Raw genomic sequence first — 17,106 nt, 5'->3', positions numbered from 1 at the left:
TGAGCGCTAAATGAAAGTAAGAAGGGACTAAGTGTGGGGTGACTTTTGAGTGGAACCAATGAAAGAAAGAAGGGTGCACTTATTTTGTAAAATAATACACCACTAGCGGAAATTGAAAGAAGAAAAAAAAAGAAGAGAAAAATTTGGAAAAAAAAGAAAGAAAAATATAAATGAATAAATTGTTATCTTGTTCTTGCTAGTGGGTATGAACTAAAGTAGTGCTTAAAGAAAAAGGGACTGTTTTGGGGGTGATATTGTTTGTGAAATTGAAGTGGGGTTGAAGAAAAAAAATGCTTAAAGTAATTTTGTGATGTATTAAAGTGCTTAGGAGGGTGAGTCACTATTCCTTAAATATATCCTACCCGTCCCTTAGCCCACATTACAACCATGAAAAAGTCCTAATTGATTTTAGATCGAGCGAGCTTACATTAGTAGAGATTTACATTAAGGGCAAGCCTATGGTACTAATTTCATGCATGTGACTTCTTTGTGAGAGTGAGCGATTTTCTTTGATATATGTGAGTCATTAAAATATATTTGATCATGAGATTCGAATGTGTGGATTGAACTCGCTCTCTTGTTCTTGTTGTGAGGGCACATGGTTTCACGAGGGATAGGTAACGTTATTAGACTTCTCTATGATGTTGGGTGTTCAAGCCATGAGTGCATAGTGACATTGAGTCGGTTTTTGAGGTTAGGATTGTTGTGAGCATGTTGTCTTTGTTCGAATATTTTTAAAGAATGGCATAAGTAAAGGGAAGGGTATGTGATGCATAGCCTAGAGCCTAATTGTTGCAAATAACCACGGTCATAGGTGCAGTGTGCTTTGAATGATAAGAGCTTAATTTTGTTTCGTCTACTATAGGATGGTTTGTTCGAGGACGAACAAAGGTTTAAGTGTGGGGTAGTGATGTTTGGCATATTTCGATATGTGTTGATGTTACTTTACCCATGTTTTAATCGCTTTTTGATGCTATTTGATCTTTAAAATGCCCAACATGGTTTAATTATTGGTTTTATGACTAATTGAGTTGTGTGTGGTGAATTAGGGTGTTTGGAGTGCAAAAATATGAAGAAAAGGTGCTCTAGGTAGAGGAAGAGAGATTGGATGCGTCGCATCCATCTAGAAAAAGATCAGTTCGCGCACCCTTAGCAGTGAAGTCAGCCCATAGCATCCGCCATAGCATCCGCACCTGGGCAAAGCTGAGATGGAGGAACTAGGGGTGGATGCGTCGCATCCACCCTCGCATGCAAAGCTGAGAAATAGAGGACAAGGTGGATGCGTCGCATCCACCTTCGCAGGCAAAATTGAAATGGAGGACGAGGTGGATGCGTCGCATCCACCCTAGCATCAATCCCTGAAGCTGATTTGGATTAGAAATAGGAGAGCTTTGGCCCACGACTTTTGTACGCAATATATAAGCCAAAAACGCCTCCTTTAGGTTATCGAACATATTGGGAAGGGGGAAAAAGCCACGAAAAGCTGTGGAGGCCGGAATTCATCAAGTTTCATCTTTCTCCCACCAAACTTAGTAATTTTTATGTTTCTTTATATGATTTGTTGTTTGGCTACCATGTCTATGTGGAGCTAAACTTCACGTTCTAGGGTTGTGGTTCTTTCATGACTATTGTTATTCCGATATTGATTTTGACTTCTTGATTTATCATATTAGTTTATTTATTCAATCTTGCACTTAATTATTTAATTGCTTGATCACCAATTGAATATTATCTACGAATCTAGAATTGAACTCGAAAGTGGGAATTCTATATTGCATATAGGATTGAGTAGGGCAAGTTCTTGAACTCGGGTATCGGGGAACGGATTCGTGGTTAGGATAGACATATACCTAATTGCCTTGCTTGGTTGATTTACAGGAATTATAAATGCGTTCTTGTTGATTCTAACTCCATAGACATATAGGCGTTAGGTTAGCTTGAATAGGCGAGTAAGAACTCGACAGATTCTTATGAGCATTAACCCCTGTCAACCAATAAGCTAGATAAATTAGTCGGTCAATTCAATTGAAGAATACAATAGGATTGTTAGATAGCCCATAACCCTAGATCATTTTCATTACATTGATATCATTAAAATCTGCTCTTTCTCTGTTCAAAGTTTATTATTTATATTTTTCTTATTTAATTAGTTGGAATAAAATATTTTTAGATTTAATTCTTGTTTAGATAATTAGGATAGTCTAATTTAGTTAATAGTTAATCATAAGTCCTCGTGGGTTCGACATCCGACTTTTAGTCACTTTATTACTCGACGACCGCGTATACTTGCGTGAGTGTGTTTGGTCGCAACAGTGTTGATGTTACTTTACCCATGTTTTAAAATAATTTTCAAAACCAAATATAAAGGCTCCCGCGATAATATAAGGAAAGATTGTGAGATATTTACTTTTGGGACTACGAGGCGCTACCTTAGGAGTACCCCTGTTGATTTCCTCTATTTGCTGTATTGTTTGTTGTTGTATTTCCTTAACTTGTAAGATCGTTGCTTTCCTTTCATGTTGTGTTTGTCTTTCTTTGATTCCGTGTTATTACCTTCCGTAAATTCTCATTGTTTCACTTCTCTGTCATTTTACTATATTTTTATACCTCCTGCCTTGTTTCTTATTATTTCCAGTAGGCCCTAACCTAACCTCGTCACTACTCTACCGAGGTTAGGCTTGGCACTTACTGGTTACTGTTGTGGTATACTCATACTACGCTTCTGCAAAAAAATTTGTGCAGATCCAAGTACTTCCTACCAAACCAGGTATCAGTGAGCTAGTCCGTACGTGGAGACTTCAAGGTATATCTACCACCGTCTGCAGACCTCGGAGTCCCCCTCTATCTATGTTGTTTTCCTATCCTCATTAGAATCTAATGTATAGGGACATTTAGTATTTCTCTTTAGAGCTTGTGGCTTATATCTACCGGATTTTAGGAGTTGTTATTAATTGAATTGTAATTTTTTATTTATTACAGAGGTTGACATTTTGAGATTTGGCTTAATATTTTAGTTATTCCGCGTACTTGTTAGGTTTACGTAGTCTTAGAGATTAGGTGCCGTCACGACATCTTATGGAGGGAAATTGGGGTCGTGACAGGGAATCTGATACAAAACCTCTCCGTGCTCAGAATAACAAGTCAAATGCCACTACAAGTAATTCGGCAAAAATCGTCCAAAAAACCCGATCAAAGTAGGTTGGTAATGGCCAATAACCGTCCAAAACGCGACCATTAACATATGGTTGGCATTTTGAAGGTCGGAAGGGCATGCCGACCCAAAGTTGGTCGGTTTTTTCCGACCAAAGTCGATCGGTATTTTAATTATGTAATTAAAACATGCACCATTTAGGAATCGAATCGGGGTTTGTACTATGGCACGATACTATTCTACCACTAGACTATTGGTGCATTTTATTTTAAGACTGTCTTTTATTTTATTTATACTCTTTAATTATATTTTTGCACAAAAATAACCGACCAATGTCGGTCGATTTTATTAAAAAATAAAATTACTGACCGAATTAACCGACCGATTGTGGTCGATTTTTTTAATATTAATTTTAATTTATTTTAAATAAAAAACCGACCAAAGTTGGTCGATTTCTTGAAATATAAATTTTGCGGGACTCAAAAATTATTTTCCGCATTTTTGCGCCAAAGAAATCCGACCAAAATTGATCGGTTTCGTAAAAAAAAATTAAAAAATAAAATATTTTGAAAAAACGACCGACCAGTTTTTGACCGACCAAAATTTGTCGGTAGACCGTGGTCGATTTTTGCCGAATTTCTAGTAGTGTGTGTGGAACAAGTTCCAATGAAATCAGTTAAGGAAACAGATAGATATCAGTTCCTCCGGTCACAGTACAAGTCAACTCTTTATAGCTGTTAAAGTTGTTACACTGCAAACGCAATAGTGCAACAGTCACTATTGAAGCATGTTGTGCACCGGATACTTGCTTGCATCATTCTTGGTTACCTCACTTATATATTACCAACATGAGGCAAGGGATTACACACACTTGCAAATCCTAAAATATATTTTAATCTCAAGTATACATCCGCCGTTATTTACTCCAAGGCATTGACGAACAAAGTATCAACAGAACGAAGGACGAGATTCCAACATTGAGTACATCGTGCGTCATTAGTATTGTTGCATCTTTTTTAATGTTATACACTTGTAATTCCTGCTCAACTTATTTAGAAGCATCTCGCATGATACCTTTGTTAACCATAAATCTTGTGTTTGTGTTTGACTAGAGTTAGTCAAAGTTGTTAGCTTTGTAATAGAGTTATTACAAAGAGGCTTGCAATTTAGTTATTGCAAGTAGGTGGGGGATTAAGAGTTTAATTCCTAGGTTACAATAGATTGTAATCTAAAGTTGCTCGGTTAGTAAAGTTGAATTCCTACGAGCGTAAGTCGTGGTTTTTAATCCCGTGAGTTGGGAGTTTTCCACGTAAAATATTATTGTATTATTTACTTACTGTTGTGTGTGTGTTTTGTAAGAACTGATACAGAACCAGGTTCTCTATACAGTTTGGTGGACTCTTAGTTACGTCAATAAGGCAAAGCAGAATACATCCCCGCTGCTCTTTCTCCATAGAAAACTGTCCTTTCTACTGCAACAACACACCGGACAGCTGAAGTGTTAGTTCCGCCAAGGAACAGAACAGCAGCATACATAGCTTCAAGTAGATTCAATAGGTCTTGTAGTTTGTACTTGTTATCAAAGTTATAAGAGGAATCATATAACAGTTTCCTATTTTACTAATAGTAAAATTTTTGTTCTGAGATGTATTGAATTTAGATGCTTAATCTTTGGAGTGACGTTTGTAATGGCACCGTTTTGTTTCAGGCTTTGTATCATGCTCTTCCAAGTTCCAATGAAGTATGTAACTATTAGCAAACTTCAAAGTAAACTAGGAGGAGAAGCAAATCAAACTCTTCTGAAGAAGCTAATGACACAAGATGGCTTTGTTGAGGCTAGCAGCAACCGCAGGCTAGGTACTCATTGGTGAACTTCATATTTTGGCTTTGCAGGGAGGAGAAAGAAACAAAATAAGATTAATGTTGAATAAATCTTCATGTTGTGGCAAATTTCTCTTTGTCCCATTCGTTACGGGTGTCGCGGATTGAATCTTCATATTGAGACAAATTTTTGTGTCCCTCAACTTTGTGCGTGATGTTTCACTAGCTATCATTTTCTTTTTTTTGCTAAGGAAAAAGTCAAACAAGTTAGTAATAAACGTAAGGATCAAAGTAGTTATGCATCTGTCTATAAGCTCCACGGTGGGCGCCAAACTGTTTACTCGTAAAATAGTACAGTTGAATTTGTTACGTGATTTAAAGACAAGTGGACCGATTTGATCAAAAATGATAAATAAATAAGAATAGAAGTAAAACTTAGCAATTGAAATTGAAGAAGATAACAAGCCTGGCTCCGAGAGCAGTGTATCCGAGGACAGAAATGAGAACAACGTAAAAGAGCAAATAAAGTTGTTTAATTGAGAGTTAAAATTGAATACATCATATGTTTTACCAAGAGTTTTGTGTCTTGCGGTGGCTGTTGAGCGTTCTATTTATTGCTATACCTAGGGAAACAAGATTTTAGGATCAAAATCCACTTAAATGATAATGAAGGAGTCATTGATGAATATGTAACTGCATGCCATGAATACAAATATTCTCTGCAATAGCTGCACATTTAATGTTAGAGAATATTCTTCATTGAATGTTATCCGATGACAAATACTAGATCTGCTCCCTTTGGGGTTTATCCGATGTCAATTGCAGTTGTTGTTCCCGATACTGGTTGTTACTTGATTCACCTTTTACCTGTCTTTGATTCCATGTGTCATGCTATCATTCGATCAGAGGCGGATTTGTAGCCTATTTTACGGGGCACATGAACCCATGATCTCTCCGTCAAATTCGATATTTTATATACATATTTTCTAGAATTAATCTAACATTATCTTCTGGCTCACACGCTCCAAAGAGACTAAATAGTGCACTTGGTTAAGTGCTGAGTAAAATACCTGGAGGAGTAGGATCAATTCTCACGGAATATTTTCTTTTTTCTCTTTTCTTTAGTAGTACACCCATGTTATAAAAATCCTAGATCGGCCTTTGCATTCGATCATTTATTATAAACTAATTTTTTACCCTATACAAACATTACTATGCAAAAGCACCTATTTAGATCCAAAGAAGCAGAACAGTTATCTGAAATCTAAAACAAGGAAAAACATTTCAATACCTGATACATCAAAATTGCTTTTGCAGCAAATTCCTATATGGTGGAGGTGGTATTACTGGGGTTCTCCAGTAGCGTGGACAATATATGGTCTTGTAACGTCTCAGGTACCAGGCGTTGGCAACATACCGTTAAAGTAGTTAGTATCTCAAAGAAAATTTGGGATTTGAGAATGACTTCCTGCGAGTTGTTGCTGTTGCTCATGTTGCATGGCCAGTTCTATTCTGTTTTGTCTTTTGCATATGGCATCAAGTTCTTGAATTTCCAAAGGAGATAAGTGAACTTGAAGACTATAGGAAGTTTAGTGTACACATAAATGTACATAAGCTAGGCAGAGAAACAATTGTGGCTGATCTACAATTTATTTCTCACATCACTACAACAAAATATATCTGTAGCTACGAAATCTAAGCTACAAATAAGGGTGGCAAGTGGGCCAGTCCCGGGCCTAAACGGGCCAAGTGGGGCCGGCCCAAACGGTCCCCGTCCCGATTCCGGGCCGGTCCCAAATTAAATGTGCCAAACGGTCCCGGGCCAAATGGTCTTTTTGTAAGAACCGGCCCGGGACCGGGCCCACAAACTCATGGTCTCGGGCTAAACGGTCCCGGTCCGAGGGCTAAATGGGCTAAGTGGGCCCAACAGATTTTGTTTTTAAAATTAAATAGAAATTAGAGACAAAAAGATGTTAAAAAAAATATCTAAGGCAATGCCTTGTAAATTTTATTATAGAATTGTGACCTAAATTTTTTAATTCAAACTTAAAGTCTAAAGACAAAAATATTGTAAATAGATATTCAAAGCAATGCCTTGTAATTTTATTATAGCATTAAAAAAAACATGACAATATCTTTCTTAGTCTTCCCTCCCCCCTTATGGAATGAGCATAACAAGGTGCTAATACCACCATTGAGAAGAAAAAGAAACTAATCAAGATGTGCCAAAATACAAGTTACATAATACATACTAATTTTTGTTCATACATGTTACATGGTATCTCTTACAAACTTCATAAATCCATCAAGGTCCGGAGGAATTTCCGTTGATGGTGGCGGAAAACTAGATTGGTCATCGCCGCTTTCAGGCGAAGCAGCATCCTCCGCAAGTTCAGCTAGCATTTCTTCGTAAGTTTCGTCTTCCTCTGGTTGTGATTCAGCAAGTCCAAAATTTCTTCTTTCTGACCAGATTCAATCTCTGAAAAGTACTGATTTTTCCAAGCTCTCCCTCATAGACGCTATATAATCACCGAGTTGAAGTCTTGCTTGACTGAAAGCGCTCTCCGATGCCACTGTTGAAGCTTGAATAGCTAAAATATCTCGGGTCATCCTTGAAAGAACCGGAAAGTGATTTTCTTTGTCCTTCCACCATTCCAACATATTAAAGGAGCCGTCGGGATTCACTTCCTCAATTCCCTCCGACAAATAAACTTCAAGCTCATTTAGTTGTGATTGGGAGTATGTACACTTTTCCCCTCGGCCAAAGCTTTCAGACGAAGATATCTCACTCTATCTTGAGGGTGTTTCAATATGTGTCTAGCCAAAGTTCCCATCCCCCCTCCCCCGCGATCCAAAATATTTTATGGAAAAATTGACTCTCAGTAAATTGTTCACCAGCTCTAATATTATGGCAAAATTGACTCTCAGTAAATTATAATAAACTATTATTGCTACCAAGAATAGCAGGTGTAGGACGGATATAGGATTTGATTCGGGGAGCCCGGGGCAGTGGAGGAGGAACAGATTGAGCACTAGATTCGTCACTTTTGGATTTTCCCTTATTTTCACCAAAAACGTTTTTTAAGGAAGCCATCTTAATTAATCAAGTAATAGAAAATAAATAAAACAAACAAAGCTATAATATTAAAATTTAAGAGTTGGAACGAGTTTAACGAATTGACGAACAACTTATTGAAAATTGATTATCGTTGAAGACTTGAAGACTTCAATTCACCAATTTCACAATTTTTTCACAAATTATAACAATAAAGTAAGCAATAGTAGCAATTATAGAAGAAAATTAGAGAGAGATTGTAATAGATTGATGATTTTGTAAGAAAAATAAAAGAATGAGGGGGTATTTATAGTTGAAAATAGGGAAACAATGTAATTATAAAAAGTTTGGGGTTAAAACAAAGTTGGGGGGATTAAATGGCTATTTCTTAAATAGCCAACGACTATTTTGTGACAGCCCCCAACGGCTAGATTTTAAATAAAATTTTTTTTTTTAAATTTGACCGTTGGGACCGTTTGGCCCGCGAGGGACCGGTCCGGTCCGATCCCGGTCCCAAACGGTCCCGGTCCCAGCGGTCCCAATTGTCGAACCGGCCTAGAAGCCCAAACCAGGCCCACGAATACCGGTCCTACAAGTCCTGGCCCATTTGGCCCGCGGTCCCGGGCCGGCCCACTTGCCACCCTTAGCTACAAATCTAAATTTTGTAGCTATTACTCAATAATAGCCAAAAAATTAGAATTTCGTGGCTATCTATAAATTCTTAAAATTTCTTAGCTACAAAACTAAATTTACAAAGCTAATTCATTATTTTTGCTATAATTACTAATTTTCGTGGCAATAACTACCTAAACAGCTACAAACTTATTGCTACAGTAAAATTTCATAGCTAATCATAAGTTTTTACCACGGGTTAAAATTTACCGTAGCAATAGTATACTTTTGGCCACAATAAATCTTTTGAAACAAATTGTTGTAGCTAAATAAATATTTTTGCTTCAAGTTATAAAATATTGTGGCAATAGTTGGCTTAATAGCTATGATTATTTGTCATGACAAAATAATATAGCCACAAATATAAACTTTCATAGCTAATCAATAGTTTTTGCCACATGCTGAAACTTACTGTAGCAAAATAATTTTTTTAGTCACAATAAATTATTTAAATTAAAATATTGTAGTTGAGCAAACAATTTTGCATCAATTTTTAAATAAATCATGTCAATAGTCGGCTTAGTAACTACAATTATTTGTCATAAATGATATAGCCACATATTTATTGTTGTGGTGAAAGTTTATAGCTATTCATAAGTTTTTGCAACGACTCGAAGCTTTGTGTAGCAATAATAATATTTTAGTCACATTAAATCAGTTAAAACTCAATCTTGTAGTTAATTGATATTTTTGCTTCAAGTTAAAAAAAAACGATACAAATAGTTAGCTTAATAGTTCCAATTATTTGTATGACAAAATGAATTGTAGACAATTACCTTTCATAATTGACGATAACTATATATATTGTCATACATTTGAGGTTATTATTGCAGTAATAATATGTTAATTATAATAAATTAGCTGCAAATATTTTTGTAGAAGAATTCTTTTATTTCGACTATGAAAGTCATGACAAGAGTTAGTCTAAAAATTATATGCGGTTATGAAAAAGTATATTCATATAGAAATTTGGAAAAACAACAATGTATATAACTTGAAGAATTAATTAACTTCTAAATAAGAAAGAATAAAATGAAAAACACCTTCAATCTTAAAATAGAATTTAAACAGAATAAAAATTAAACTGAAAAAAAGTATTGTAAAATAGTGACGGGTTTGTGACGAAAAATGAAATTTGTTGCTAGTTTTTGTACTAACATATAGCAGAAGATCTAGAAACGAAACTTCAATCGCTAACTTTATTATTCATTTTAATTTTTAGGTTTAATCATTATAATATCAATCAATTTTTAGATACATTTGTTGTATTTTAAAATCAAACTTACTTCCCCTATATTATAAAAATCTTACACTTACACCCTCTATGAGTTTTATGTATAACTACGTTTATTAAAATAAAACTATTTAAATAATAAATTACAATTATAGCATTATTCATGTAGTTATTTTTATAAAATTTTAAAAAGAGGATAAACATTTTTGTTGTAAATCTTTATTCATGCAGTTATTTTATGAAATATGCATCTTTCTTAACTCTCAAACATGAAATGAACCAAAAATACTTAATTAGATAACTAGAATTGTTATATATTTGACAAAATAGTTTTATCTTCCCAAAGTCTTTAACTATAATGATACTATTCTTTTTTTTTCTTCTAAACATATGTAAGCCTCTCATATAATGAAAATCCTACACAAATAAAATAGCATACAACAAATTTAAGATAATTTTTCAGCGGTTCAATAAATAAACAAACTAAAATAAAATTGAATTATTCATATGTAATAAGAATTTTATAATTAATTAAAAATACAGATAACTTACATGTTTAAAATTTAAGAAAGTCTTCACTAATAGTTGCATATCTTATTAAGCAATTTATATTTAATCAAACGCGTGAATAAAAAATTTCAACAAAAATATTTATCTTCTCTATTAAATTTATAAAAATAATATGTAGAACTTTTTATTTAAAAATTTAATTTTTTGAATAAGTATATTTTAACATACATTTAGTTATGGATATACCTCAGAGGAAGTGTTGAAGCTATCTTCACAACTGATTCACTGCCATATACAAGATAGAAACTCTGTATTCCAGAGCTATATAACTATTGTGTATGAGCTACATACTATAGTTGATAGAAGACCTTTGTAGGATCAATTGAGGAACATCAACACAACAATTAGAGGACCTTGGTTGATCATGGGGGACTTTAATAGTGTCTTATCTGTGGAGGACAGACTAAATGGGGCACCTGTGCACCAAAATGAAGTAGTTGATTTCAAGCAATGCATCAGTGACATTGGTGTAGGGCTAATAAACAAGAAAGGGGCTCAATTTTCATGGAGTAATAAGTGGAGGGCTGAAGATAGGATATACAGTCATATAGACTGGGTGTTTGGAAATGCTGAATGGTTCTGGGCTTATGCAGGAGTTGAAGCAATCTATCTAATGCCTGGATGCTTTGACCACACACCTATTCTATTAAACACTGAAATATATAGGGTGCTTGTTAAGAAGCCATACAGATTATTGAATGTCCTGTTGCAACAAGAGGAGTATAAGGAAGTAGTGAAACATCTATGGGGTCAAGCCATACAAGGGCACACTATGTACACCATTTGTAGGAAGCTACAAAGGAAATACTCATCAGTGGAGGTGAAGCTCAAACAATTGAGAGAGGACCTAAAGGTTATACAGCAGGAGTTGAATGATGATCACATAAACTCACAACTGATTAAGCAAGAGAAGAAGAATTTGCTGCTAATTGAGAAATGGGATGCTATCCATGAAAAGATCCTAAGGCAGAAGTCGAGGGCTATCTGGATTACTCATGGAGACTCTAATACTAAATACTTTCATGCATAACTGAAGGCTAGACAAGCAAGAAATAAAGTCACCTCTATTTGTACAGAACAGAATGTGAGATTAACTGAGCCTGTACAGATTCAACAGGAGTTTATGTAATTTTTCAAGAAGCTGTTAGGAGAGGCTGCCCCAGTAATGCCTGGAATTGACATTAACATAGTCAGGATGGCCCTTGCTTATCACTTGCACAGCAGCAACAAATGCTAGTGTATGTAACAAGAGAGGAGATTATAAAGGCTGTGCAAGACTTGCCAATTGATAAAGCACCTGGGATGGATGGTTATCCAACTGAATTTTTTAAAGAAAACTGGCAAGTGATTGGTGAAGATGTTATAAAAGCAGTAATGCAATTCTTTGAAACAGGGAAACTACTAAGAGAGATCAACTGTACCACTGTCACGCTCATACCTAAGGTGGCAAATCCAAATAATGTAAAAGAGTTCAGACCTATTGCTTGCTGCTCTACAATGTACAAAATTATAGCTAAGATACTTACTGCTAGGCTGAAAATGGTTGTGGATTACCTGGTGGGGCCTTCCCAGTCTGCATTTATAGAAGGGAGAAACATTTTGGATAATGTAATACTAGCTCATGCACTGATCAAAGGGTATACATAGAAAACAGTATCACCAAGATGTACGATTAAGGTGGACATTAGAAAGGCCTATGATTCAGTTGAATGGAGCTTCTTGAGAGATCTTATGCTGGAACTTGGGATCCCATATAAAATGGTTAATCTCATTATAGAATGTGTACGCACAGTTACTTATGCTCTACTGATTAATGAAGAATTAACATCTATGTTTCAAGCAAGAAAAGGGTTGAGTCAAGGAGATCCCATGTCACCTTACCTCTTTGTATTGGTGATGGAATATTTGAACAGATCGTTGAAATAGCTTAGATCAAATCCAGACATCAACTATCATCCTAAATGGGAAAAGTTGGGAGTGGTACATATTTTCTTTGCTGGCGACTTGTTGATGTGTTGTCGAGCAGACAAGGTGTCTATTAATCTCATGATGAAACAATTTGAACAATTTTCTGTTGTCTCAGGATTGCAAGCAAATATGGAGAAAATCTCACTGTATGTAATAGGTGTACCGACTCAATATAAGGATGAAATACTGGAGGAATTGCATTTCACCACTGGAACCCTGCCATTCAAATACTTAGGTGTGCCATTGTCCTCAAAGAAGCTCACTATCAGTCAGCGTATGCCATTGGTGGACAGAATTGCAGAGAGAGTGAGATGTTGGACTGCTAGATTCTTATCAAATGCAGGGAGAGTCCAACTAATTAAAATTGTGTTGCTTGAAATGCAAACTTATTGGGCACATGTATTTCTTCTCCCAAAGAAGATGCACGACATGGTTACAGGAATATGCATGAACTTTCTTTGGCATGGAGGTACTGAAGGTAAGAAAGCTCCTATTGCATGGGACACCATATGTAGGCCAAAAGCAGCAGAAGGGCTGAACATCATCAATTTTATTATATGGAATAGAGCAGCAATAGGCAAACTTCTGTGGGCACTCGCACAAAAGAAAGATAAACTCTAGGTCAGGTGGATCCACAATCAATATATAAAGAAGAATGACTTAGAGACCATGGATACACCTAAACATGATAGCTGGTTGGTGAGGAAGATTTTCGAGGCTAGAAAATGGTTAGTTGCTGGAATCCAAGAACTGAAGACTTATGTTACTCAGGGGAAATACAATATCAGTAAAGTATATACTTCAATCCAACCACAGTTTCCAAAGGTTTTATGGAAGGCATTATTCATAACACAAGGCATTCTGCCTCGACATCAATTCGCCTTGTGGATGGCAATTCACCAAAGATTAGCAACAGTGGATAGATTAACCAAATGGGGGATACTAGTGCCCAAGTCTTGTGTCCTATGTACCACTGATGAAGAGGAAACACATGATCATTTGTTCTTTGAGTGCCCATACTCGAAGTTTATATGGCAGAATCTGCTAAGCTTGTTTGTTACTGATAGACAAATAGGCAGGTGGCAGGAAGAAGTCGAATGGCTGTCTACAAAAATAAGGAGCAGGAACATACAATGGAAAATATTGGGGAGTGCATTCGCAGCAGCAGTCTACCATATATGGACGGAAAGGAACCTTAGAAGATTTCAAAATACAAGGAAAGAGAATAGGGATAGAGTTAGAGAAATTGTCTTAAATTGCACATTATGGGAGAAAGACACTGTAAATGGAGGGCAATACTAGATAGGATAAATAGATATCCATGTTAGCATATAGTCTGAGCTCCGGCTGTGGAACTTAAGTGTTACGAAGGATAGGTTATTTTTATGAGACTTGACTCTAGAGTCCAATGAGCGTGTGGTTGTACATATTTACACTTGGTTAAATAAAAAAATTCAGTTTAACCAAAAAAAAAGAAGTGTAACCGTAGGATTTTCATAATATAGGGGATATAAGTGTCATGACCCGAAATCTCACCTGTCGTGATGGTGCCTATCTCAATACTAGGCAAGCCGACAATCTAAATAATACCACTATGTCTTTTATGTTTGAAAACATAATATCTAAATTCAGCGGAAGAAAACTCACAATTACATATATAAACACTCCCAAAACCCGGTGTCACTGAATACATGAGCATCTAATATGAATACAAGTCTGAAAAATACGGTTAGTCTAAGACCAAATACAGTAAACAAGGAGATAGGGAAGGAGAGACAAGGTCTGCAAAATACGGCAGCTATCTCTGAATCTCCAGAAAATCAACTCTGCGAGAGAATCAACACCCGCTATGTCCGGGAATACCTGTATCTGCACACGCAGTGCAGGGTGTAGTATGAGTACAACCAACTCAGCAAGTAACAATAATAAATAAGGAACTAAAGATAGTGACGAGCTACACAGTTGTAGTTTATTTTCAGTATTTCTAGCAGAGAGTAGACATGCTTTCGATTCCCTAAGTTTAAGTCAAATTAGTTTTATACAGTTCAAGTTCACGTAATCCGGATTTAAATTCTTTCAGAGAATTTCACAACAATGACAAATAGCAACTAAGTGCAATAACAAACGCAAAGCAAGTGCAGCATCTCAGGGTAATAGTGACTCCACTCATCACAACAACTCAACCACTCGGCTCTCAGCCCTCAGCACTCACACTCAATGGGTACCCGCGCTCACTGGGGGTGTACAGACTGCGGAATGGCACCTACAGCCCAAGCGCCATAATCCGCACGGACAACTCACGTGCTGCACGGACAGCTCACGTGCTATAATATCATGCACGGACAACTCACGTGCCATAGTATCCTTACCTCACCGATAAGCCCTCGGTCTTACTCAGCCCTCAACCTCTCTAGTCTCTCGGGCTCTCGAAAATCACAAAGATCAGGCCAAACAAAAATAACATAGTGTATCAACAAATATCAAGAAAGACTGAGGTATGATACGCAAGTAAAATCATGACTGAGTACAATACAACAATTAGCAAATAATTCAACAAGTACGTGACCTCTGTGGGTCCCAACAGTACTATCACATAGTCTAAGCATGATTTCTAACATGATTTACAGTCAAATTTCTTCAACACAAAGAAAGCATATAGCTGACAATAAATTATTCAACTTTACAGTTTTACGGGACGGACCAAGTCACAATTCCCTCGGTGCACGCCCACACGCCCTTCACCTAGCATGTGCGTAACCTCCAAAACAATCACATGATACAAAATTCAGGGTTTCATACCCTCAGGACCAGATTTATAACTATTACTTACCTCAAGCCGTGAAATTCTTTATTCTGCTATGCCTTTCCCTCGCAAATCGGCCTCTGAATGCCTCGAATCTAGTCACAAATAATTCGTTTTAGTTAATAAAATTTATTGGAATTAATTCCATGAGAAAATACTAATTTGCCATAAATAAAATCCGAACTTTAGCTCAAAAATCGCCCGTGGGGATCACGTCTCAGAACCCGACAAAAGTTACAAAATCTGAAAGCCCATCCAACCACGAGTCTAACCATACTAATTTTACCAAAATCCGACCTCAACTCGACCCTCAAATCTTCAATTTAAAACAAGAGGGTTTTCTAAATTTTTCCAACTTAATTCACCCATTAAATGATAAAAATAATCATGGATTTGGGTAATTTAACCAATATTGAGTTAAGAACACTTACCCCGTTGTTTCCTTTGAAAATCTCCCAAACATTGCCTCTTCCCGAGCTCCAATCCGTCAAAAATGGATAATGGGTAGCAAGTAATATTCCTCATAAAAGCTTCATCAACATTATGCCACTGCTAACTGCTCACAGGAGATAACCCACCTGTGGAATTCCTTACAGACATCTTCCAACGACGCTGCACTGGGTGCAACGACTACATAATCAGTAAATTCTCCTAAGCTCATGCTCGCCCACCATTTGTATAAGTCTGCACTTTCCCTATTGACATCAACTGAAAGTTCAACAATATCTTCCAGACTCAAGTCATATTTCACCTAAAACGATAATCAGATCTTCACATCCCTCTTCATTTCAAACAAACTCCTTTCTGCCATATTCAATCTTTCTTCATACAGTAACCATCACTCCAGATAAAGTCTGCAGGACAAATCACATTTTATCACGATTCCAAACCGTTCTACACTTTCTCAAGGCGCACGACTACCCTACCATTGAATTCATATGCTAATCTGCCACTCTTACTTCGGTTAATTCATCTCCTTTAAGAAACTTCTCAACCTCTACTTCTCCTACTTGACCTGCTAGTACTTCAACCACCATGAAACACTTCCCGTCATGTATTCCCTCATATTTTGCTGCCCAACTGTTGCATCAAATCGAAATGCATCTCTGTCGCACCAGAACCAATAAAATGTTACCGACTCTAAGTCTCTTAGAAGATCATCTTTCTCGAGCCATCAACATCAGAAATACCTATTCGTAACCACAATTACTACACAATCACTTACTCTTCTTGAGTCCAAATTCATTGACAAGACATGAGAATTTAATTTGTCCCAAAATTTAACAACGTGAAAGATCCTTCAAAACATTCACCCTCGAGACCGTACATCACATCAAAATGAAAATCAAGTACCCAATGGCCTTCCTTTACATTTCAAGGAAACACTTCTCGTCACATTCAAATCGTCTTAACACATCCCGCAGTTACATCATACTCATCACAAAACCATTCCACCGCTTATTGAGCCACAAATTCCACTCTTAGGGACATTACCGGACATATGAGTCCAAATGTACAGGTTACAACTGAAGCTACCGAGCCTAAGCTGCGGTCTAAACCTGGCCTCAAGTCCTCCAGACTGGCCCATCACCAAAATACAGAATACACATCTTGAACCTCGTTCATAGAATCACAAGCCGGAGATGCACAACTGATACCGAGCGCTCATATGCACATACGCAATGCGTGGAAGTGATTCAAAAAGTTATGTTTCAAGCTGAATCAATTCTGCACGATAGAATACAAGAAAGTGAAATTTTCCTAAGGGTTCGGCAGCCTCGCAAAGATAAGTACAGGCGTCTTTGTACCGATCCACAAGACCCTACTAAACC

The 17,106-nt window shown here is 36.6% G+C and overlaps 2 protein-coding genes across 2 annotated transcripts; both read left to right on the top strand.

The window, feature by feature from the left end:
- The first annotated feature begins 10,867 nt into the window (after window positions 1–10,867).
- LOC142168022 (uncharacterized) lies at window positions 10,868–11,533 on the top strand. The gene has a single exon (XM_075228673.1). The coding sequence runs from the start codon at window positions 10,868–10,870 to the stop codon at window positions 11,531–11,533; it is 666 nt and encodes a 221-aa protein (XP_075084774.1).
- Window positions 11,534–13,140: 1,607 nt separating this feature from the next.
- LOC107812960 (uncharacterized) lies at window positions 13,141–13,773 on the top strand. The gene has a single exon (XM_016638149.1). It carries the CDS (start codon window positions 13,141–13,143, stop codon window positions 13,771–13,773), a length of 633 nt encoding a protein of 210 aa, XP_016493635.1.
- The last annotated feature ends 3,333 nt before the right edge of the window (window positions 13,774–17,106 follow it).

The sequence above is a fragment of the Nicotiana tabacum genome, chromosome 13, assembly GCF_000715075.1.
Source record: "Nicotiana tabacum cultivar K326 chromosome 13, ASM71507v2, whole genome shotgun sequence".
In the NCBI taxonomy this organism is placed as follows: Eukaryota; Viridiplantae; Streptophyta; class Magnoliopsida; order Solanales; family Solanaceae; genus Nicotiana; species Nicotiana tabacum.
This window is presented reverse-complemented; position numbering and strand designations above follow the sequence as displayed.